Source organism: Panthera pardus, unplaced genomic scaffold, assembly GCF_024362965.1.
Source record: "Panthera pardus isolate Hobbes unplaced genomic scaffold, ASM2436296v1 HiC_scaffold_11, whole genome shotgun sequence".
NCBI classification, from domain to species: Eukaryota; Metazoa; Chordata; class Mammalia; order Carnivora; family Felidae; genus Panthera; species Panthera pardus.
In genome coordinates, this window is record NW_026526666.1 from 106,364,668 (window position 1) to 106,390,218 (window position 25,551).

General features: G+C 48.3%; 1 protein-coding gene across 3 annotated transcripts in view; it reads left to right on the plus strand.

Moving 5' to 3' along the window:
• The first annotated feature begins 3,826 nt into the window (after positions 1–3,826).
• Positions 3,827–25,551, plus strand: part of CUNH1orf159 (chromosome unknown C1orf159 homolog) — a 34,930-nt gene continuing 13,205 nt past the window's right edge. For all 3 annotated transcript variants that reach the window (XR_008420916.1, XR_008420917.1, XM_019461014.2), the window contains exons 1-4: positions 3,827–3,952; positions 22,938–23,039; positions 23,119–23,207; positions 25,022–25,097. Coding sequence is in view for 1 of the 3 variants with exons in the window: in XM_019461014.2 (XP_019316559.1) it covers positions 23,136–23,207; positions 25,022–25,097 (148 nt within the window). In the remaining 2 variants the exon portion in view is untranslated. The remainder of the gene's footprint in view (positions 3,953–22,937; positions 23,040–23,118; positions 23,208–25,021; positions 25,098–25,551) is intronic.

The following is a 25,551-nucleotide window of genomic DNA, read 5'->3' on the forward strand; positions in this document are numbered from 1 at the left end:
TAACTTTTTCAACACTGGAGATAAGTTCAGCAGGATTTCACCTTACAACACAAAGTCTGAGAAGTTTCGTCTGGTGAACAGGATTTGGTGGCAAAGCCGACTCTCTCATGGGATGAGTTCTCTCCGGCATTACACACATAAAACGTGTTCTGATTCCGTTTCAATGCCACACACATTTGTGCATGACGACTTACTGACCGTCCCAGGCTTTCTCAGGCCGAATTTGAAATCTCTCTAGGATGGAAAGGTGTTCATGCAGGGACACAGCCAGCCCAGCGGGCCAAGGCCATGCCCCCACTCTGAGGTCTCTGCAGGATGCTGGCGGGATCCACCCCCTGACCGTGGTGGGTTCTTATGGGCACCCACGTCCCACGTTGTGTTGCTCCCTGTCCCCTGCAGGGAGCATTCCCCACATGACTGCTGAATGAGATTTTGCATTTTTGGCCCTTAAGACAGTAAATATATTTCTTGTTTTAATCTAGAGAACTTTCTTGAACTTTATGGGCTCCTTAGGAGATGTCTTGTATTATCCACCTAGCCTAATAAAATCTTACATTCTTTCATATTCTCGGCACTGTCTAGCTCATGGGGTTACTTAAAATGTTCCAAGAATGTCTCTCTCGGCCTTTTCTGGGCCACAGGGGGCCACCGCCCATCAGAATTTTCACCTAATGCAGACTTTTCCTCAGTGTTCGCTGGGTGCCCTCACTGACAACAGCTTCACAGATCCTGCTGGCCTTCCCCTGCCCTAGGAGGTGCCAGGCAACCCCCGCCTGCCTTCCACGGGAGGGAGGGGCACTGGGCTGAGGATGGGCCACTGGGCAGGGGTTGGGGGAGCACCGGGGGGGAGGAGGGACACTGGGTGGGGAGGGGGGGCACTGGGGGGGGGGCGGTTCGCACCCTGCAGTTGCTTGGCAGCCAGGACACGAGCTGGAGAGAATACTGCCCTCAGTGCCTGAATGAGATAGGGGACAGGAGATACTCGTACAGCAAGGCCACGAAAGGACACGTGGGGAACCAGAGACAGTCATCCAGGACCACAGACAGAGGGCAGGAGGCAAGATGTAGAAGTAAGTTGGTCCCTCCCAGGGGCCAGGTTCCCTGACCATCCCAAGGGATGCCCAGGAAGCCTGGGGAGGAGGCTTGAGCTGGGAGGGAGGTGGGGTCTGGCAGGGGCTGAATTTAGATGAGTTGAGGGGCGTGGGGCAGAGAAACAGTCAGCCCTGAGCTCTGTCCTGCCATTGAGCAAAGGGAGAGCCTGTGGGAACCGGCAGTGATGGGGGCGGGGGGACTGGCTGATGGAGAATCCTTCAGGTGAGGAACCAGATGGCTGGCTGGGAGTCAGCCTGGCTTATGGCCCAGCCCCCACCAGGGTCCCTGTGGTCAGTTCCTGCCCTCAGAGCCCTAACCCTTAGGTGGACCCTGGGTATAGCTCCTGCATGGGGCCCCTCCCCCTACACCTCCACCAGCTTCCTGGGGGCCGTGGGCCTGACCTTGCCCTCCAGCTTGGAACCAATCAGGACCAGAATGTTCAGAAAGGCCGAAGCCCACCACTGGGCCTAGCAGGAGCAGCCCGCGTTCACCTTCCCACAGCAGCCTCTCCGGCCAGCTCCGTCGGCCCCTGGCACTCTCACGGCAAGTCTGTCCCTGGAACACTGGCCTGCACACCTGACAGCCGTGCCTGTAACACGTCAACTGCCACAGAGGCCCCCGAGGAGCACCCTGGGCAGCACTCCCACCTCCAATTAAAGAGGCTCGGAGAATGCCGTCTTCCAAGAAAGAGACACAAAAGGACTCTCCCTCCTGTTCTCAATACTCCTGCTTGGAAATATCCTTATGCTGCAAGGCTAGCACTCTATTTTCGCTGAAAAGTCTGGACATTCAGACTTGGGAAGGATGTCCTAAGGTGCATTCTGAAGGGAAGAGAACACCCAGGACGCAGGCACAGAGGCCAGCTGGGAAGGAGGTCGCATGGATGTCCCAGAGCTGGGGAGCCCCGGGTGCCAGAGTCCTGTGGCACCCACGCCCCAGTACACTTGCAACTCCTAACCCTGACCCACACTCACTTCTCACTCAGACACCCCTAGGAAGGCTGACAGGCTCCAAACCCTTTTATTAGCACACGAGAGACTCTATCTATTGAAAAGCTGTGAGTGTGCAGGATGCACACAACTGTTCTTTTTGTCCGGGGGCAGCTCAGAAGCAGAGCCTGAGACCACGCTTGTGGAAATTCCACCAGCCACGGGGTCATCCTGTTGGCACAAAGCGAACCCAGCACACTAGACACATAGATCCCATGGACTTTGGAACTCATTGTGGGGAGCAGTCACAGCCCCCTCCCCATCCATGAGTCCTTATGGCTGCAGGGTAGTCTAGTGGGAAGAGTAACCAGTCACTGGCCCCACCGGCTGGCACCTGTTTCTTTTCCATCTATTCCTATCCACAGCGAGGTGCAAGTGCAGGTGAGGCCTGGGTGCCTCCTTGTGCCTGTGCTGGGCAATGGGTGTCCTTCCTGGTTCAGGCTGAGGTCGTAGCTCTCCCGGTTCACTTACAGGCCCTTGAGGAAAACCAGTCTCAGCCCCATGGGAAAGCAGCCACTCTTTATTCATGATGACCCCCCCCCCTTGTCCTTTCCTGTCTGCTGTGCTCTGGAGGGCCATCAGGAAGGTATAACCATGCTGGACATACAAAGGGGAGCAGTCAGTCTTACTCCGTTTTCTCCTGGAAGCTCCTTGGCATACCCTTTCTCCAGGGGCTAGCTCTGCATGCCCGCGGGAGGATGGGGGGGGGGGGGGTGGTTGAAAGGCCAGCCTTGGTGTGGACCAAACACTAAGATATCCTATTTAATCCCGACCCCACCCTGTGAGAAAGGCTCTGCATCACCCATGAAAGCTGACCAAGGTCTTTAAAGCAGCAAAACTGGTCTGCAAGGTAAGCCAAGAACAAAGATTCCTTTCTAGGGCTTCACATCAAGAATTCCACAAAGAGCAAACATTTCAAAGGCCTAGTCTCTCCCCAGCTCTTCACTGGGGCCAAGTGCTGGCCTCTCGTCCAGACAGCCAGGACACAGGGGTCTGAAAGGTCTTGAAGGGGCACCCCGGACCTGAGGTAGGAAGTGTAGATTTTACAGAGGGCTTATTAGGAGACACGTCTTCGCTTCCCAAAGGAGCTTTTGCTTTTCAGTGGGCTAGTCGGCTTACTCTCCAGACAAATCATAAAATGGCATTGTCCTCTGAGGATGTTCCTGTCACGTAACCTTGTCATGTGTGTAAGGTCACACCTGTTCTCATTTCCTCTCGTAAAACCGAAAGGTAGCCCTAGAATCAGCCACACGTTGGAGCTCTCTATCCCCCGCCTAAAACCGACAGTATTTGATAAACGTTGTCGCCTTGGGGACGGACTTGGCGGTCTTCATTTCCAGGCAGCCTCCGCTAAAGCGGACATGGGCCGAAGCTCCAGTTATCCAGGACTTCCTCTAGGGTAACGCGCAGACGCTGACTCCCCGCACCCGTCCCTGCTGACGCGGGGCCGCGGAACACATTACCTTTCGCGCGCCGCCACCTGCTGGCCTGCATCCCGGGGCTTCCCGGTCTCCTGGCAACGCCAAAGATGGCCGGCGCGCGAGGACTCCTGGGGAGTGTAGTTCTTCCCCTCCTTTCCACTCTGTCCATGGCTCAGCTATTAGGACCTAGGCGCCCTGGACTACACTTCCTAGGTCGCTCCACGCGCGTCTCCCACAGCCTCGCGAGAACCCTGTGCCGGAACCCATCTGGAGAGAGGGAGCTCTCGCGAGGACCGCCGGTAGTTGTAGTTTGAGGCTGAGGAGAGACTATAGAGGAGTCTACAAGGCTGAGCGGAGACTACGAAGGCGGAGAGACTACAAGTCCCAGGGGGAGAGGCGCGACCGCCTGGAGGGCGGGGGGTACGAAAGAGGAACGCGAAGGGCGCCGGGGTGAGTGATGGGCCGGGGGTGGGCGCGCGGTCTGCAGGGCCGGGGGCGGACCGGGGGCGGACCGGGGGCGGAGGCAGGGGCGCCGGGGGCGGCCTTGGGGCGCGGACGCCCGGGCCGGATGGTCTCCGACGCGGTGTGGGGCGAGGAACCCGGACAAAGGTCCGCGGGGACCCGGCTCCCCTCGGGCTACCGAACCTCCCGCAGGAGTCGTCATCTGAGAGAGACCGTCGGTAGCTGGACTCAGGCCCCCTCCCCCGCCCCCGAAGCCGCGGAGCCCCAGGAGGTCTCGCCCTCAGGACCGAACGCAGGCCGGGGTGGGTGGGGGGAGTGTGAGGCCGTCGGCTGCCCTTGGAAGCCGTGTTCACACCGGCACTCTCCCTGGAGGTTGCGGGATCTATTAGTCCGTTTATCGCCACGAAATTGTCAAGGTTGAGTCGTTATGCAGGTTTTCGAGGAGCGTGTTGCCACCGTAACAATTTGACTGATGTGTTAGTTCCGGTGTAACTTAAGAGCAGGTCACTAGGGTACATTCGGATACGGCCTTTCAAGGGTTTGAAGGAGTAGCATTTTGGCAAATGCAGCTTCGCCCAAAAACCTGTTTTCTGACAATTCTTAACGGTTTCGTTTGATTCGAAGGTGTCAACCTTCGCCCCGTTTTTCGTTTTGTGTTTTTCTTAGTATTGCTACATTATAAGGAGGATGCTGACCTAGGTCTTCATCTTTCTCGTGGTTTTTAACCTGAGGAAGGCCTGGACGGGTTCCCGTACCGGGTGGTCAGGGAGCCCGCCTGGATTACTCCCACACCCGCTCCCAGCCAGGAGCCAGTGGATAAGTAGTCTGTGTTCAGGCAGAATCTTAATGGCCACATTGTTTTCAGAAGTTCCTAGAAGGAGATAGAATCTGAATTATCCAAAAAGTTTCTTTTCCTAGCACATGCCGGTGCCCTGGTACAGTCCTCCCGGGAGCAGAGCAAACAGATGCATTGGTGGGTGATCACCTGAGTGGGCTGGTCCACAGGGACACCGCAGGACCCCAAAGGCACCTCCCAGCCCCTCGCTTACTTCTGTCCTCCAAGACAAGCTGTGACTTATCATGTGACTCATTAGAAGCATGAAGGAGTCACCACAGCGCTGAGAGTTCTGCACCTCCAAGGCGAGGGATGCCTTTGAGTGGTTTTCCCGCATGCAGACCCCAGGCGGAGGCTGCAGGGGTCCACACCCCTGTCAGGTGTGCAGAGGCCGCAGAATGGTGGGCAGTGGGTGCCACGTGGCATTCGTGGCATCGGCCACACGTGTCAACAGACCGGAATGTTTCCTTTCTATCCGGTCAAACCGTGGACGGCATTTATTTTCCATCACAGCGCGAGATGGGACTTTTAGATCGGGAAGCACGTTCCTAAGTTCTCAACGGTTCTTATCTTCCCGAGAGACGAGTTCCACGTTGGCTTCCTTTGCTTGCTGAGAAGACCATCGGCAGTACCTACTCTGATTGGCGGGGAGGGGTGGGCAACGGGCCTGTGTTGTGCTTCATCAGTGCCTCAGAGCCCGAAGCTGGTGACCCCCTGTCCCCACTCTCCTGTCCTGCCACAGCTGCCTGGAGGCTCGGGGAACCGAGCTGCAGTGAGCACTTGTGTGCTCCCTCTGGCTGAAGAGCCTTTTGCAGGGTCGTCCCCCCAGCCCTAACTCCTTATGGAGGGACCACAGATAACCCCACCCAGTCAGCCCTGATGCATTACTTGCCTAGGGTCACAGCGGCCTGGAGGCTTTATTTCTTCACTGAAACCAGTTCTTCTAAGGAAAAATGAGCTGTGAGAGAACATACAGTACAATTTAAATTCTCACCAAGTTTTGGGGTGCGTGGGTGGCTCAGTCAGTTGAGCATCTGACTTCTGCTCAGGTCACGATCTCCCGGTTCCGAATTCGAGCCCCATGTTGGGCTCTGTGCTGACAGCTCGGAGCCTGGAGCCTGCTTCGGGTTCTGTGTCTCCCTCTCTCTGCCCTTCCCCCGCTCGTGCTTGCTCGCTCGCTCTCTCTCTCTCAAAAATAAACATTAAAAACATTTTTTTAAGTAAATTAATTAATTCTCACCAAATTTTTCATTGCCACGTAGAAATATTTTTATCCAGTTACTTAACCTTTTCGCTCTGATACGATCAGGACAAATCACATCTATTCAGTCGGTTAGTGAGGTGTAATTCACATGCAGTTATTGACAGATGCACCCAACTGTGTAACCTGCACACCGATCATGATAGAAAACATTTCTGTCATCCTGGAAAGGTCTCTCGTGTTGTGGACTGAAAGGTGTGTCCCCCAAATCCATATGTTGAAGCCCTAACTCGCAGTGTTCTGGTATTTGGACGCTGGTGGGGCCCTTGGGAGGTGGTCAGGGTTAGATGAGGGCGCGAGAATGGACCCCATGGTGAGATTAGTGCCCTTAGGAGAGAAGAGAGAAATCTGGTCACAGGCACAGGGAAGGCTGTGTGACACCGAAAGAAGTTACCATCTGCAGGACGGGAAGGAGGCTGAGCCAGACACGGAATCTCTGGAATCTTCCGGCATCTTGGTGTCTTGGCTCCAGTCCCTCCGTGTTGCTGTGTCAGGACTCCTGGGATGTGCCACAGTGCGCCTATCAGTCCTGTGGTGGCACTTGGCTTAGGTGACTAAAGAGGTTATGGACATTGTGCACATCTGTGGGTGTGCTTTCCTTTCTCTTGGGAAAATCCCTGGGAGTGACACTGCTGGGTTGGGTCTACTGAGCAAAGCAGTGTTTCGGGGTGGCTTTAATTTGCATTTCCTTGAGCTTAGTGATGCTGAGCACCTTCCCACCTGCTCATTACTGGTCACACCTCTTTTCTGAAATGTCTGATCCAGTCTTTTGCCCTTTCTAAAAAATTATCAAGTTGTGAAAGTCCTTTCTATTTTCTGGATACATGGTTTGTCAGATATATATTGCAAATATCTCTCATTCTTTGGCTTGCTTATTCATCTATGAATGTTACATTTTAAAAATTAACTTTAAAAATTTTGGAGGAGTTTTAGATTTACAGAAAAGTGTTAAAGATAGCCGGTTTCCCCTACTACAGACATTTAGGTGACTGTGGTGCATTTTTCAGAACTGAGAATAGCAGTGCTCACGTTCCAGACAGCAGGTGTCACTCAGGTCCACAGCGTCCCTGTCCAGGTCCCACACTGCGCTGAGTTGTCGCAGCTCCTTTGTCCCCTCCGGGATGTGTGTCTCAGCTTCTCTTGCTTTGTCACGACCTTGACAGTTTTGAGGAGGACCGCACAGGTGTTGTGTCGAATGTCCCTCGTTTCGGGTTTATCTCTTGTGTTTTCTCATGGTCAGAAGGGTTTGTGGCTTGGGGAAAGGACACCCCAGAGGTGAGGTGGCCCTCTTGTCACATCCTATCAGGGGGTCCTGTTGGCCGGTCACCTGGTTCGGGTGGTGCCTGCCGGGCATCCCTCCTGTCTTCCTGGGCAGCAGCCACTCAGTGAGGCGGTCTCCCTGCGGGGCTGGGGACGAAGTTGTCCTCCCTCCCGGGACCGGTGGGGGTGGGGGCGGGGGGCGGCGGGGAAGAACCGCTGTAGTATTTGGAATTCTGGAGGGAGGAGTTCTGTCTCCCCCACGTGCTCACGTTTATCAGCGGTCCCCTCCACCAGTAGGGACTCGTGGATGTGTGTCGTGTACTTGGGGTCCAGCCCCGCACTGTGTTGTTTTGCCCTGGCCGTTGGGGGCTCTTTCATTTGCTTGTTTCGGGGGCACCGCCTTACTTTGTGGCCCTGCCGGGGGCTCCGGGTTCATCTCATCGTGTGCCCGCCTCAGCCGTAGCAACCACGTCTCCAAGGAGCCCTGGTGTCTTTTATTGGAGGACGGTGTTTAGAAGCCAGGACCTGGGGCAGTGGTGTGCGCCTTGCTGCAGCTGTCACGGCCTGAGGTCTTGGGGGCGGATGAAGTTAGATAACGTGTGCGACTGTTTGTCTATCTGTCTGTGTGTCTGATCTGTGTGTGTGTGATCTGTGTGTGTCTGTGATCTGTGTGTGCGTCTGTGATCTGTGTGTGTGTGTCTGTGATCTGGGTGTGTGCGTCTGTGATCTGTGTGTGTGTGTAACCTTCCTGTGAGAACCTGGCTCCTACAGCTGCCATCGGTTTCTTATCTCTAGCCCCAAGGTGCACACAGAGGCAGTTTCAGAACTGCTCGCCCACATTCCACCCCGACAAGAAACAAATTTACCAAGTTGAGTGTAGCTTAAGTGTGGTTCTTTGGATCTTTAGCTTCTTAGTCAAACACCGTTTTCCAGGGGTGCTGAGGTCAGCTCCTTGTTTTGCATCCCCTTCAGTGTATTGTCATATATTTGTGACCCAGTTAGAACCATTGGTCACAGTGTGTGTTCTGTCTTGAGATCCCCAACATCGTTTGATTTGTGTACATTGAACTTTACTCTCTGTGATACATGATCCTATGGCTTTTGACAAGTCCTAGTCTTGTGTCCACTGTGGTGGTGTATTTTGCTGAGCAGAAGTTTTTAATATTGATAAAGTTTAACGTATGAATCGGTTTTCTTTTTGGTTCATGCTTTCTGCGTCCTTTCTAAAAGTCTTTGACTAACCAGGTCACCAAGATATTCCCCTATATTTTCTTCTAGAGGCTTTTTCTGGCTTCAGTTTTTACATTTAGCTTCATGATCCATTTCTTAGTTTTCATACTATGTGAGTACAGGTCCAATTTTTTTTTTAATGCTTATTTATTATTTTGAGAGAGACAGACAGACAGACATGAGCAGGGGAGGGGGCAGAGAGACACAGAATCTGAAGCAGGCTCCAGGCTGTGAGCTGTCAGCACAGAGCCCGATGTGGGGCTTGAATCCATGAACCGTGAGATCACGACCCGAGTCCAAGTCTGACGCTTAACCGACTGAACCACCCAGGTGCCCCTGATTTTATTTACTTTTGAGAAGAGAGAGACAGAGAATGAGCGGGGGGAGGGGTAGAGAGAGGGAGACACAGAATCTGAAGAGGCCCAGGCTGTGAGCTGTCAGCACAGAGCCCGACACGGGGCTTGAACCCACGAACCGCGAGATCATGACCTGAGCCAAAGTTGGACGCTCAACCGACTGAGCCACCCAGGTGCCCCTGTATTTTATTATTTTTTAAAAAAATAAGTTTATTTATTTATTTTGAGAGAGAGAGAGAGAGAGAGAGAGAGAGAGAATCTCAAGCAGGCTCTGCACTGTCAGCTCGAACCCGTGAACTCTGAGATCATGACCTGAGCTGAAATCAAGAGTTGGACGCTCAACCGACTGAGCCACCCAGGTGCCCCTTGGTCTTACATATTTTAAAATAAACTTATTCCCACAAACTATGTTTTTGAATCCCATTGTAAATTATATTTATTTGTCGTTTTCCAAATAGTTGTTGCTAGTATATAGAAATAACAATTGATTTGTATGTTCTTAGAACATTGCTAAATTCACTTATACTAGCTTTTTTCTGTAGATTTCTTAGGATTTTCCATATAAATAGTCATGCCATCTACACAGAGACAGTTTCTTTGTTTTCTCTCCTTATTATACGGACTAGCACCAGGGATATTGGATATCTTGATTCCTTCAGTCTTTAGGGGGAATGTCCTATATTTCACTGTTAATATGTTAGCTGTAGGTTTTTTGTAGGTATCTTCTATCAGGTTGGGGGTGTTTCCTTTTATTTTTCGTTTGCTGAGAGTTTTTATTATGAATGATCCTGAAATTGTGTCAAAAGCTGGTTTTGCAGCTACTGAAAAGGTCATACGATTGTTTTTCTTCTTTAATCTGTTAAAGCATTGGATTGTAATAACCGGTGTTTGTGTGGCAAGCCAGCCTTGTGTCCCGAAAGGAGCTCATTTGGTCACGTTCTATCACCTTTTTCATGTGTTACTGTATACAGTTTGCTAATATTTTGTCAGAGTTTTTGGATTGATGTTCATGAAGGATAGTAGTCTGTACTTTTTTCTTTGTAATGTCCTTGTCTGATTTCCATCCGGGTTATGTTGGACCATCTTTGAGTCTTGCTGGCCTTATAAGTGAGCTGGGACTTGTTCCCTCTTTGTTTTCTGAAGGACTTTGTGTCATATTGGTACTTCTTCCTTAAATATTTGATAGACTTCATCAGTGGAGACACTGTCTGGGTTGTTTTCTCTGGGGGAAGCTTTAAAACTGTGAATTCAGTTTCTTTAATGGCTATAAGGCTATTCATATTTTCTGCTTCATCTTGTATCATTTTTGGTAATTTTTATCTTTAAATAAATGAGGCCATTTTATCTAAATTGTTGAATTTATTGACTTAAAGTTCTTTATAATACTGTCTGATTATCCTGCCATGTTTGTAGGATTTGTAGTGATTTCTCCCCTTTCATTTCCGATATAGATAATTTGCATTGATATTTTTTCTTGATTATTCTTGCCGGAGGTTTGTCAGTTTTATGTATTTATTTTTATAGAAGCGTGATTAACATACGGTGTCGTATTGGTTTCTGGCGCAAAGCGTAGTGATTCAGCAGTTCTTATGTTACTGTGTCAGCGCTCACTGCAGTCAGCGAGGTCCCCGTCCGTCCCCGCGCGGCACGTCTGCAACCTACTGACTGCATTCCCTGTGCTGTACTTCCCACCGGTGACTTACTGACCTTGTAACTGGAAGTTAATCCCCTTTATCGATCTTACCCATCCCCCACCTGCCTCCCTCTGACCACCACCAGTTTTCTATATTCAAAAGTCTGAGTTGGGGCGCCCGGGTGGCTCAGGTGGATGAGCGTCCGACTTCGGCTCGGGTCACGATCTCGCGGTTCGTGAGTTCGAGCCCCGCGTCGGGCTGTGTGAGGACAGCTCGGGGCCCGGAGCCCGCTTCGGATTCTGTGTCTGTCTCTCTGCTCCTCCCCCACGTACACTCTGTCTATCTCAAAAATCAATAAAGCTTAAAAAAAAAGTCTGAGTTTATTTGTCTCTCTTTTCTTTTCTCTTCCACTGTTTTGTCTCTGCCATCCCACATATGAGTGAAATCATACGCTATTTGTCTTTCTCTGTCTGATCGTTTCACTGAGTGTAATTTGCGCAAGCTCCATCCCTGTTGTTGCGAGTGGCTGAGCAATATTCCATTGTGCACGTTTCCCCCCTTCCTTCTCCACTCACCTGTGGAGACACTTGCGCTGCTCCCGTACCTCGGCGATTGTAATTCTTGTGATTAGTGCCGCGGTAAGCATGGGGTGCGTGCACCTTTTTGAATTGGTGTTTTTGTTTTCTTTGGGCAAATACCCGGAGTGGATTTACTAGGTCATATGGTCGTTCTACTTTTAGTCGTTTGAGGAACCTCCGTACGGTTTTCCACAATTGCCGCACCAATTCGCGTTCCTGCCAGGAGTACGCCAGGGTTCCTCTGTCTCCGTATCCTCACCAGCACTTGTTATTTCTTGTCTTTTCTGTTGTAGCCGTTCTGACAGATGTAGGACGATCTCTCATGGCGGCTTTGATTTGCACTTCCTGATAATTAGTGATGTGGATGTTTTCACAGATCCAAGTTTTGATTTTACTTCTTGTTTCTAATTTTTGTCCATTTTCTATTTCATTAATTTCTACTCTTATTTTTATTATTTCCTTTCTCTTACCTAACATGGGTTTAATTGGATCTTTTTCATCTTCTTAAGATGGAAGCATAGATCAATTATTTTACATGTGCCTTCTTTTCTTACATAGATATTTAAAGTATAAATTTCCCTCTAAGCATAGCTTTAGCTCCTTACACAAAATCTGATATGCTACACTTCATGATCTTTCTGTTAAAATGGGTTTTTATTATTTATTTATTTATTTATTTGAGAGAGAACAAGTGGCGGAGGGGCAGAGAGGTGGGGTAGAGGATCCAAAGCGGGCTCTGCGCTGACAGCAGAGAACCTGATGCGGGGCTTGAACTTACAAACCGTGAGATCATGACCTGAGCCAAAGTCAGACGCTTCACCAACTGAGCCGCTCAGGCTCCCCCCTTTCTGTTGAAATGTTTTGAAATTACCTTTGTTTCATCCGTGACTGGCTTAGAAGTCTATTGTTTAATTTCCAAATATTTGGAGATTTTCTGAATATCTTTTGTTATTGATTTTTAATATAATTCCATTGTAGTCAGAGACTATGCTCTATGATTTTGATCCTTTGAAATTCATTGGTATTTGTTTATGGTTTAGCATGTGATCTCTTAGTAAATATTCTGTTTGCACTTAAGAAGAATGTGTATTCCATTTTTGTGGAGAGTCATGTTCTACAATTTTGAGTTGAGTTAGTTGAGAATTTTACCCAAATCTTTTATATCCTTACTAATTTTGTTTTCTACTTAATCAGTTATTCAAAGAGGGATGTTAAAGTCTTCAACCCTGGTTGTAGATTTGTCTTTTTCCTTTTCACTCTGCCACCTTATTCTTTATGTATTTAGAAGCCTTCTATTAAGTGCATACGTATTTGAAATCGACTTATCTTCTTGGGGCACCTGGGTGGCTCAGTTTTTTTTTTAACGTTTATTCATTTTTGAGACAGACAGAGAGAGAGCGAGAGAGAGAGTATGAGCAGGGGAGGGGCAGAGAGAGAGAGGAGAAGACACAGTATCCGAAGCAGGCTCCAGGCTCTGAGCTGTCAGCACAGAGCCCAACATGGGCTGGAACTCACGAACCATGAAATCATGACCTGAGCTGAAGTCAGACCCTTAACCGACTGAGCCACCCAGGTGCCCCTCCTTTCAAGATTTTTAAAGTTAATCTTTCGTTTCCAGTAATTTGAAAATGATGTGTCTAAGTGTGGCTTTATTATATTTGTCCCATCTATGTCTTCCACCAAATTTGGAAAGGTTTTAGTCATTGTTTCTTCACATATTTCTTCTGCTCCACTATGTGTCTCTCCTCTTCTTCTGGAACGTAGAATTACCCATGTGTTAGATGTTTCATACAGTTGGGTTGGCCCCTATACCCTTCTTGGCGCTCTTCATGGTTTTCTCCCAGCCATTTCTCTTTTTTTCCTTCAGACTATGATTTCTATCAGTCTTTGATGTTACCAAGGACTTCCTGTCACTCCCATTCTACTAAGCTGTTCAGTAAAGTTTTTATGTCAGATGCTATATTTTTCAGTTCTAAAATTTCCATTTTGCTCATTAAAAGTGTGTGTGTGTGTGTGTGTACATATACATATATATCTTCTATTTCTTTGCTGGGATTTTCTATATTTTTATTCATTTTGAGTGTATTTTCCTTTATCTCATTGGATATAATTATTAAGTCTGCTTTAAAGTGTTTGATCAATACCGGGGTCATAATATAATTAGTATCTGTTGTGTGTCTTTTCCCTTGAGAATGGCTCATATTATTGTGGTTCTTCATATGCTTGATAATTTTGGATCGTATCCTATATACTGCAAATGTTATGTTGTGGAGACTCTGGATTTGATTATATTCCTCTGAAGAGAGTTAATGTTTTTGCCTAAGCACGCAACTACTTTCATTAGATTCAAAATGCAAATTCTGTCACACCTGTGATAAGTTCTGGCTCAGATCTCAATTCAGATGGCTTCTCAGCCCGGACTGCACACAGACAGTTCAAGACTTGGCTGGAAATCTGAGCAGAGTTTATACACACAATCCCTCTTTCTCAGATTTCTCCTCTCACTCTTAAGCAGCACTGGTTGCCCAGCTCCTTCTCCTCTAACGAGAAAGATAGTGGGCTTTCTGTCAGAGTTTTCATCACCTAATACCACCACTGTGATGACTGTGCTGCCCTCAGGGTAAAGACACGAAAACAGGAAATGCATTCTGTTCGGGCTACTTCCTTTAAGTTTAAACTGCCCTCAAAATCTGCCTGTTTTTGTTCAGAGCCTTCAGGTAGCTGTTCTTGTCCAGGATGCGTAATTACCAGTGGGAGAGTCATTTTGTTAGAAGCCAATTCTTCATACTGGAAATAGAACTGCATGGCTTTTGTATTCAGAAACCAAAGCAACTTTAGTTTCCAAATGGGGGGCACAGGTGTCGTTTCCTAAGCACTACAGCTGTCAACAACAGAACACTTGCAGGGAACTGCTGTGCCCCTAGAATATCATCTTCACTGGGCAGGAATTAGATAAAGACAGGCTTCGTGTGGGCCTCAGGACAGTAAACTAAGGATGCATGCTAAAAGACACTCCTATGGGATAAGAATATGAATCTAATTGCAAAGAGATAAATTTGAGATAATAAGTTGCACTTACCTTACTTTAATAGACCCTTTCATCTTTAGAGCATTCTTGAAAGAACAACCAAATTAATAAATAATATTCTGACATTAAGTCTCCTATGAAGTGTTATTTTACGTCCTTAGAGACTGTATGTGAAGCCAGGGCTGGCCTTTCATGCCATATTGGTTTGAGAAGTATCAAGAAGTCTCTTTTTGTTGGGGTGTCTGGGTGGCTTAGTCGGTTAAGCATCTGACTTCAGTTCAGGTCATGATCTCACGGTCCAGGAGTTCGAGCTCTGCATCCGGCTCTGTGCTGACATCTCAGAGCCTTGAGCCTGCTTCAGATTCTGTGTCTCCCTCTCTCTCTGCCCCTCCCCTGCTTGCACTCTGTCTCTCTCAAAAATAAATAAACATTAAAAAAAAGTCTCTTTTTGCTGTAGATCCTGGTTCTCCAAGGGACAGGAATCTGTTCACTATCTAACAACAGCAAGAACAATGCTTATATAGCACTGACTGTGTGCCAAGCACCACTCTGAGTGATTTACATACAAGAACTCATTTTACCCTCTCAACAGTGCCTATTATCAACCTGTTTTAAAGAGGACAAAACAGGTTTACAGCAGATCCCACAGCAAGTACAGGCAGGGTAAGGAATGGGCCTGGCCTCTAGCTCTAGAACCTCTACTCACCGACCATACTAAACTAGCATCTGAGAGTTTTTCAGCTGGAGCCAATGAATATGGCTTGTTTTACAACGTTGAACAAATAATATGTTTTACACATCTGCCCAAGTATGATGCAATTCTACAGAAATTCTCAATTTAACAAGTGAAAGTACCCAAAATTAAAAAATATATGTAATACATCTTTAACTATTATTTAAAGACTATTAACTGAAGTAAAAATAATAACAGTCTGTTGTAGAATTTTCTCACATATGTAGAAGTAAAAGACATGCCAACAAGAGCTCTAGGGGTAGGAGGTGGTCTGGGGCCTGCTGTAAAGGTTCTCACATTGCTCGTGAAGTACAAGAGTATTTTTTTTTTTAACGTTTATTTATTTTTGAGACAGAGAGAGACAGAGCATGAACAGGGGAGGGGCAGAGAGAGAGGGAGACACAGAATCGGAAACAGGCTCCAGGCTCTGAGCTGTCAGCACAGAGCCCGACGCGGGGCCCGAACTCACAGACCGTGAGATCATGACCTGAGCTGAAGTCGGACGCTTAACCGACCGAGCCACCCAGGCGCCCCCAAGAGTATTTTTTAGACCACATAGACGATGATGAGTTTGATATGCATATTTAGTCTGTAGAGGAACCACTAAAAAATAGCATAAAAAGGGAGAATTAAAAAATCAGTAGAGGAAATAAAATGGACTTTAAAAAACTTGATTCACCCCCCCCCCCAGAAAAAGGGAGGAAGGACAGAGAACAGAGGGGAAATACAGAATTCAAACATTAAGGTGGTAGATTTAAACTAAAATACTCTAATAACTGCATTAAATGTAAATGGATTCAATACTCCAAATAAAAAGTAGAGATTAGCATTTCTAATCATCAGGGAAAATGCTACTTTGCATCCATGAGGATGGCTATTATAAAAAAACAGAAATAACAAATGTTGACTAATTTTTTTAATTAGTCAAAATTTTTAATTTTTGAGAGAGCGAGAGAGAGAGAGAGTGAGAGAGAGCATGCGAGTGGGAGAGGGAGACACAGAATCCGAAGCAGGCTCCAGTCTCCGAGCTGTCAGCACAGAGCCCAACGTGGGGCTCGGACCCATGAAATGTGAGATCATGACTGGAGCCCAAGTCGGACGCTTAACCGACTGAGCCACCCAGGCACCCCCTAACCCCAATTTTTTTTTTAATCTTGAAAGCAGAGAGAAGCAACATATCACATATAGTATAGCATTGCAAAGACTGAATCAGGGAACATGGAGGCCAGGGTCAAGTGGTATTGCACCCTAAAATACTAAAAAGAAAGAACTGTCAACACAGAATTCTGTACCCTCCGAGACTGAATGTGAAATGAAAGCATTTTCAGAGAAAGGAAAACTGATAGGATTTGTTGCTACCAAATGTGTGCTGCTAAAAGTGCCGGGGAGGTGTTTATAGACTGAAGGTAAATACCAAAGTGAAATTCAGATCTTCTGAGTGAGTGATGAACATCAGGAATGGTAAATATCTGGGGGAAATGTTCTCTTTCAAGTACGTATTTTAATTAATCGATTTATTTTTAATGTTTATTATTGAGAGCGCAAGAGCGTGCCAGTGGAGGAGGGGCAGAGGGAAGGGGACAGAGGATCCGAAGCAGGATCCGTGCCGATGGCAGCGAGCCCGATGTGGGACTCGAACTCGCGAACCTCGAGATCGTGACCTGAGCCAAAGTCGGATATTCAGCCAACTGAGCCAGCCAGGCGCCCCTCGAGTGCATATTTTTAGAAAAATTAAAACATCTCTTGTGTGTGCAGTGTATGCAGATGTCATAGGTGTGACAGTCGTAGCACAAAGAATAGTAAAGGATACACGAACCTTTAGAGTTGCAAAGTTTCTAGATTGTTTAAGAAGTTTATTTATTTTAAGAGAGAGAGTGTAGGGGAGGGGCAGAGAGACAGGGAGAGAGAGAATCCCAAGCAGGTTCCACGCTGTCATCCCAGAGCCTGATGCAGGGCTCAATCTCATGAACTGTGAGATCGTGACCTGAGTGAAAATCAAGAGTCCTGTGCTTAATTGACTGAGCCCCTTAGGCACTCTGCAGTGTCTACATTAAAAAAAAATTTTTTATGTTTTATTTATTTTTGAGAGAGACAGAGAGAGACAGAGTGCGAGCGGGGGAAGGGCAGAGAGAGAGGAGACACAGAATCTGAAGCAGGCTCCGGGCTCCGAGCTGACGGCACAGAGCCCGAGGCGGGGCTCGAACCCATGAACTGTGTGATCGTGCCCTGAGCCAAAGTCGATGCTTAACTGACTGAGCCACCCAGGCACCCCTGCAGCGTCTACATTTTAGTAGAAGTGGTGCCATATTCTAATTAGGCTGTGAAAAAGTAAGGATTGTATGTTGCAGTCTCTATAGCAACAGCTATAAAAATACGCAAAGAAGTATAACCAAAGAACCAAAAGATAAACTGAAAGAGAATTTTTTAAATATTCAAATAATATAAAAGAAAGCAGGAAAGAGAGAACAGAGGAATAAAACACCATAGAGACCAAAAGAAAACAAAATGGTAGCCATAGTGTCTTTATACATTTTTCAAAGCCCACATATACATCAAGAGTGACGATAAGGGTGTTTGGGTGGTTGAGTCGATTGAACGTCTGACTTTTGATTTTGGCTTGGGTCCTGACCTCACGGTCTGTGAGTTTGAGCTCCGGGTTGGGTTTTGTGCTCTGTGCTCTGACAGCACAGAGCCTGCTTGGGATTCTCTCTCCTTCTCTCTGCTCCTCCCCCATTCACACGTGCACACGTGCACACACACTCTCTATCAAACTAAATAAACCTATCAGTATAGGTTCATTGATTATACCAAATGTACAGGATGTTGATAGTGGAGGAGGTTCTGCTTCTGTTGTGGGGGACTATGGGAACTTGCTTACTTCCTGCTCAATTTTGCTGTGAACCTAAAACTGCTCTAAAAATATTTTATATATTAAAACAAAATAGAGGGACAAGTAGAAAACAAACAATAAAATGGTAGACCTAAATCTAACAATAGTGATAATTACATTAAGTGTTAATGGACTGAACTCTCCAATTAAAAGGTAGAGATTGGGGCACCTGGATGGCTCAGTCGGTTTAGCGTCTGACTTCAGCTCAGGTCATGATCTCACAGTTCGTGAGTTCTAGCCCCGCGTTGGGCTCTGTGCTGACAGCTTAGAGCCTGGAGCCTGCTTCGAATCTCTCTCTGTTCCCCCCCTGCTCATGCTCTGTCTCTCTGTCTCTCTGTCTCTCTGTCTCTCTCTCTCTCTCTCTCTCTCCCCTTCAAAAATAAATAAAAACATAAAAAAAAAAAAGATAGAGATTGCCACAATGGATACATAAGCAAGACCTACTACATACTGTATATAGGAGATTCACTTTAAATATTAAAAAACACAGGTTGAAGATAAGATATATAGATGCAAAATATATCTATAGATCTAAAAATCCATCTATGTTGCAAACAGTGAATATCAGACTGTATTGGCTGCATTTATATCAGATAAAATAGATTCCAGTATATTGAGTATTACCAAAGATAAAGGGGAAATATCTGATAATAAAAGGGTCATTTCTTCAAGAAGACCTATCAATTTATGAATGTGCCTAATAACAGAGCCTCACAGTAAATGAAGCAAAATTGACAGAGTTAAAAGGAGAAATAGATAATTCCATGATTATAATAAGAGAGTTTAACATCTCTTTCTGTCACCAATTATTAGAATAAAACAGCAAAAGAAATTAGTAAAGACATAGAGGATCTGAACACTACGCTCAGGCATCTTGACCTAATTGATATTTGTAGAAAGCTATACTCATCAAAAGCACGATACAGATTCCTACTAAGTGCACAATGTATATTCTCTAACATAGACCAATTGCTGTGCCCTAAAACAAGTTTCAAAAAAAAACTAAAGAAGTAAAGCTGTATTTATTTGCAGATGACATGATTGTTTATGTAGAATAATCTAAGGAATCTACAAAAAGTGCGAGAACTATCAAATGAATTTAGTAAGATTTCAGAAAGCAAGGCAAATGCACAGATTTTAATTGTATTTTTATGTACTAGCAGCAAACTATTAAAAAGTGAAATTAGAAATTCAATTCTATTTACAATAATACCAAAAAATAAAATATTTAGCAAGAAGTTTGACAAGCTCACTTATTAAGTAGTCTGAGCTCATGTATAGGACTGGCTTATTCAGAACCCACTTATGCCCAGGACCACCTCTTCACTGCAAACTACAGAATGTTGCCGAGATAGCTTAAAAGAAAATGTGAAGAAATAAATGGAGGGTGATAGCACCTTCATAGATCAGAAGACTCATTATTGTTAAAATGTCCATTATTCTAGCCAAAATGCCACCAGGCTCTTTTACAGAAATTAACAAGGTGATTTCGAAAATACAGAAATGCATATGACCTGGACCTGACAGAGCAAAGCTTATGCTACTGGTTTACAAGCTTTCAGGAAAGCTTCAGTAATCGAGACTGTGGTGTTGGTGAAGGACAGACACATAGATGCATGGGGCAGAGTAGAGTCCAGATGTAGACCCATACATACACACTCAGTTGATTTTCAACAAAGATGCCATGATGGAAGATGCCAGAAGGAAAGTCTTTTTACATTTTTTATTAAAAAAAATTTTTTTAATGTATGTTTTTGAGAGAGAGACAGAGAAAAATAGAGTGTGAGCAGGGGAGGGGCAGAGAGAGAGAGAGAGAGAGAGAAAGAGGGAGACAGAGAATCCAAAGCAGGCTCCAGGGTCTGAGCTGTCAGCACAGAGCCCGATGCAGGGCTTGAACCCATAAACTGAGAGATGATAACCTGAGCTGAAGTTGAATGCTCAACCAACTGAGCCACCCAGGTGTTCAGTTTTATTTTTTTATTTTAGAGAGAGAGTGCACATGAGTGGGGGAGAGGGCAGAGAGAGAGAATCTTAAGCAGGGCTCAATCCCACGACCTTGGGATCCTGACCTGAGCTGAAATCAAGAGTCGAATGTTCAACTGACTGAGCCACCCAGGTGCCCCAAGAAGGAAAATATTAAAAAAAAAAAAATCCCAGAGACAGGTAGGCTGTTTTAATTTAAATTTTTTAAATTAATTAATTTATTTTGAGAGAGAGAGAGAGGGAGGGAGGGAGAGAATGAGTGGGTGAGGGGCAGAGAGAGAGGGAGAGAGAGAATCCCAAGGATGCTCCAAACTTCAGTGTGGAGCCCAGTGCGCGGCTCAGTCCCACAAACTGAGATCATGACCTGACCCCAAATCAAGAGTCAGATTCTCAACCAACTGAGCCACCCAGCCACCCCCACAAAGGATAATCTTTTTATCAAACAGTGCTATAGACCCTGGACACACATCTGAGAAAAATGAACCTTGATCTTTGCTTCCAGCCATACAGAAAAGTAACTCAAAGTGTAAAACCTAAAACTCTAGAACTTCTAGAATAAAACACAGGAATGACCCTCGGGTCAAGGCAGAGATTAACCTTAGGACACAAAAAGCAAGAAATGTAAAAGAAAAAATGGATGCATTGGATTTTATCAGAGTGAAAACATTTGTTCTTCTAGATCCCATGTGAAAATGAAAAGTCAAGCCGCAGATGGGAGAAAATACTTGCAATATACTTACATCTGAAATACACATATCTGACAAAGAGCGTGTGAAGAGCTATTATGACTCAGTGATAGAAGGACAGCCAGTTAAACAAAATGGACGAATGATCGAAGAAGACATATGAGGGTGAGGAACCATCATTAGTGACCAGAGAAATGCAAGTTAAAGCAACAGTGAAATGCTCACGGCACAGCCACTGACACGATGCCCACTGTTGGCAAGAATGTGGAGCCGAAGAGCCCTCATACCCTGCTGGTGGGAGCGCACGCGGTACCGCGGAAGACAGATCGGCAGGTTACACTTCCCTTGACCCCGTTGCTGCAGTACTGAGTGCTTACCCGAGAAATTAAAGCAAATGTCCACGCAAAGATATGTATAAAAATGTCCACAGTAGCTTTATTCACAGCCACTAAAATCCAGAGACAGTCCAGGTGAACATCAGCAGGTGGTTGGGTAAAGGCAACGTTGCGTACCATTCAGCCATAAAAGGAACGAGGTACAGATGAATCTAAAGATTATTATTTCAAATGGAAGGAGCCAGGCACACAAGTGTACACACTGTGTTCATTTACGTAGAATTCTAGAAAATGCAGGCCGATGCAGTGACAAAGGCCAGCCCCGTGGGTGCATGAAGCCAGGGTTGAGGGAAGGACGGCAGAGGGGCTCAGGCGTCGTCTGTGGGTGGCAGAGACGCCCTGCACAGCGTGTCCGAACTCACCGAGTTGTGTGCTCTGCATGGATGCGGTTTATTGTGTGTGAATTATACCCTAAGAGGTTGACTGACTAGCAGATGATCTGATTCCTGAATTGAAAGGGTGTTTTGTGACTTAGTATGACCCTGGGGTGGCCTCTTAACCACAGATTGAGCTGAAGGTCCCATGACATTTAGGGTTTCCACAAGGCACGGAGAGATAGATGGCCTCTGCTGAGCCAACCTTACATGGGCAAAAATGGAAAAGATGTGATCACACCCTGTAGATGAGGGTCAGTGTGTCTGTGACATCAGCAGTTGCTGTCCTAGAAAGAAGGTGCATTTCGAATAAAGCGTGCATTTTGGATGGATGGCATGAATGAGGGGCAGCAAGGGGGCTCTTAACAAGGCCTGATAGTTGTTTCTGCCTGTGTAGGGCTTCTAGCATGAAGCGGCTAACAGGACGGAGCCCCGCCCTTGTTCCTATACCGCCCTCCTGCATGTGTCATCCTGCCTTCACCCTCCCTCCCCGCCGAGCTCGGAACCCTGGGGCCCACGGTGCAAGGGGCCTGTCAACCATCCTCGGCAGTGGGGCTCTTCCCCAGGACCCCCAGCCAGGAGCTCGCCCACCGCCTGGTCTCGATGGGCCCTCGGCTGGCTGAGGGGGTGGTTTCTCATTCCCCGGCTCCAAATGTGTTCCTTGCCGACCCACCTTGCCGCTGTGGAAGCTTCATCTCCAGGAACCTGAACAGGTTCCCTGAATAAGCAGCTCTTTCTGTCAAGTAGAAAGTCCTTTTATTTTTTTAAAAAACCTTTTTTTTTTTTAATGTTTTATTTATTTTTGACAGAGAGAGACAGAGCATGAGCGGGGGAGGGGCAGAGAGAGAGGGAAACACAGAATCCGAAGCAGGCTCTAGGCTCCGAGCTGTCAACACAGAGCCCGATGCAGGGCTCGAACCCACGAACCGTGAGATCATGACCTGAGCCGAAGTCGGACGCTCAACCGACTGAGCCACCCAGGCACCCCGTAAAAAGCCCTTTTAGAGTTGACTTTTCTATGTCCAAATATTTAGCCAGCTGTGTTTTGGACAGATTATAATTATGGTTACCACCTTGTAAGTTAACAAAAATTTGTTCAAAACTGAAACAATTCACTGCAGGGGTTGTGCGGGTTAGTGGGTTTTCTCTGACCACATTGGAAGTGTGGCAGTGTAAGCACATCTCACGGGCTGTGGAGTTTTGAATTTGCTAGTGTCAGGAAACTTACCTGCTGCGTGGGGCCCCATCAGCCATCAGAAGTCCTCTGCTCTGGAGTTGTCCTCAGTTGTGGTTTTAGGTAGCACTTTTATCACCCAAGCTGACATCTTTCCTGCAGTTTCATGACAAGAACAGGGTGAGTAGCAGAAAATTAGAAGACTGCAGGTCCCTAACTGGCCCGTGCTGGCCCCAGAGGCACCTCGCTGCCCAGGTGTTCTGTGTCTTGGTGAAAATGGTTGAGTTGGGGTTTCCCTAGGACAGAACAAGATGGCAGATGGACAACATCCATCTGAGCTCATGAGTAGGACCGGCCGGTCCAGAACCCCCTTGTGCTTCGTCCTTTCAGGAGGCAGTGAATGGCTGAAGGCTTTGGAGGAAGCAGTGAGTCTATCCAGCTCCAGCTCCAGACGGACTGAGCACAGCCCCTCCAGTCCCCCAGCTCCGGGGGCTCCTTGTGGTGAGTCCGGTCGACCTGGGAACAACGGGCCTCAACTGTGTGCCTTGGTTTGCAGGCCCGGGACCAGGGATCTGCGGCTTCTTAGCAACCCCACCCTGCCCCCTGAGCACTGGGCGACAGGCTCTGGATGTCTGCAGCTCCCATCCCAGAAGGCCAGGTAAGGGTCCTGCACCTCGGCCCCCACGGTGCCCCAGAAGGAGGTGCCTGCACCCACACAGTGCCCCTGTCTGTTGCAGACCCTGCGCTCTGGGACATGGAGCTCCAGCGCGCTGTCCTTCTGGCGGGTCTCCTGGTGGAAGTTGCTAGCAAATCCTCAGAAAGTGTGGTAGGTGACGCGTCACGGGGCAGCATGGGTGCCAGGAAGTACAGTCTTCCCAGTTGTTTGCCCAGAGGGGCCTCACCCTTCGACCTTTGGGGGTCACCCTTGCCCTGGCCCCAGAGACACTGACTGTGCCCTCTGTCGCGGTCAGGGAGGCCTGTGCCACGTGGAGGTCAGCAAACACATGCCCCCAACTGTCACCTGTTCTGTTATGTCCCCTAGAACCTCCTTTCTGTCTCTGCCAGACTGAACCTGCTGCTGTAGCTGAAATAGGGTCTCTACACAGCTGCCCCCCACTGGCCCTGAATGGAGCCTGCGGGCTCTCTGCCCGACAGCAGGGTGGTTGGAGACTGCTTACTCCAGGCAAGCAGTGGCATAAGGCAGGATCTGCCCCAGGCTTCCTGTGACCAGGTGCCCTGGCTCTCCCAAGCCACACGTCATCCAGGCCGGGTGGGGCCTTCCACCACTCTGCCTCTGCTAGGGTTGGGTGGAATGGGATGGCTGGGGTGTCCCTCGTGGGCTGGGCCTCAGCTGTGAACCGGCCTTCGACACTTCCTGTGGTGGTGTGGGTACTCCGTGCCATTCCTTAGACACCTTACTGTTCACTGTGGTCTTGTCGCAAGAAACAAAAGCTCAGCTACGATAAACACACTGCGCCGAGCTCCCCTTGGAAACCCCTCAAGTCCGGTCCCGTAAACGCCAGCGCTTGGCATGTCTGTCCCCCGCGTGGTGCACTCCTGCGTGCTCACCCAGCGGGTGTGAGGTCATACCCCACAGCCTGCCCTGGTCTGGGCACTTCCTCTTCGAGGGTCAAGCTGAAAACCCCCGGTGGAAGGCATCCGTAGCATTTCTGAGAACATCGGTGGACCAACCAGGACCCAGGGGGTGACTATTTTGTTGGGAGTGAGGGGCAGACACACCTCACCAGGGAGGCCAGGGCCGCCTGGGTTTATCTTCATATCTTATTATAGCCTAGAAAAACGCGTGTGTCCTTTTTTCATGAAGGAGTCCACATGTGGCCCTGCGGTAGGGTTTGGCACCTCTGTCGTCTGGCAGGTGGCGAATAGCCAGGCACACCGCATTTTATTGCGCTGTGCAGATACTGCATTTTTCCAGATTGAAGGTTCGCGGCCACCCTGCGTTGAGCGAGTCTGTGGGTGCCACGTTTCCACCAGCATCTGCTCACAACAGGTCTCTGTGCCACATTTTGGTGATTCCCACACAATATGTCGACTCTTTCATTACTATCACATTTGTTACGGTGACTTGTGATCAGTGATTATGACCCGCTGAAAGTTCGGGTGACGGCCAGCATTTTGCAGCAGTAAAGCAGTTTTAATCAAGGCACGTACATTGTGTTTTAGACACGACGCGACTGCACGCCTAATGGACTATAGTGTAAACGTAACTTGTACACATACCTGAAACCAGAAAATTCACTTGACGCGCTTTATTGTGGTCTGGAACTGAATCCGCAGTACCTCTGAGTAAAGCCTGTCAATCATTTCTTGGACTGAAGTGCCCCACCGCGTATCCGCCCGTGGTCCGCGGGGCGATCGGCAGCAGCTCCGCCCCAGACCCGAGACCCACCTGGAGAAAGGGCCACGGCCCCCACCACCTCCCAGGCGAGGCCTTGGGTGGTCAGCCGGGCAGGCAGTGGAGGGAAGCGACTCCATAAACCTGGGTCCCGGAAGTGTTCCCAGGACCGCTCCCTGCCCCTCCTCGCTGCCCCAGGCCAGGGCCGTTCCCAGCCCGGCCTGCTTGTCCTGCCCGAGCGTCCGGCTGTGGGGTCTGGCAGCTCACCACCATCTCCCCTCTAGGGCCAGCAGCCTGAATGTTGTGTGGACTTGGTGGATGTCAACACCACCTGCCAGAGCACAAGCCCGTGTGGCCCAGGTAAGCTGCTTTGGCATGAGCCAACCCTGACCGGCCATCACCAGCGTGGTGACGAGGACAGCGCTCATGTGAACTCTGCTGAGCTCACCGCACCTGGTGTGAGCAGGAGGGCACACGGCCCCTCAGGAAGGTCGCTGGAGAGGCCTGGGAGCTGGGCCAGGGGCTGGGAGAGCGGACAGAAGCCGCAGGAAGGGGACAGGACCGCGTCTGAGCCTCCCTCCTGGCCAGCAGCCTGGCTGCCTCTTCTTGGGCAGAAGGGGCGGGACCCCGTGAGGAGACTGGCTCCGGGCAGTGGGAGGTGTGGGAGAAGCGAGACTCTACCTCAACTCCTAGGGTGTCCGGCCGGACGATTCACGGGGACAAGCCCACAGCCCGAGTCACATAAGCTTTATGCGACACGGGAGCCTCATAAAGAAGCCAGGACGGGAGCGCTCACGCGCCAGGCTGAGCAGGG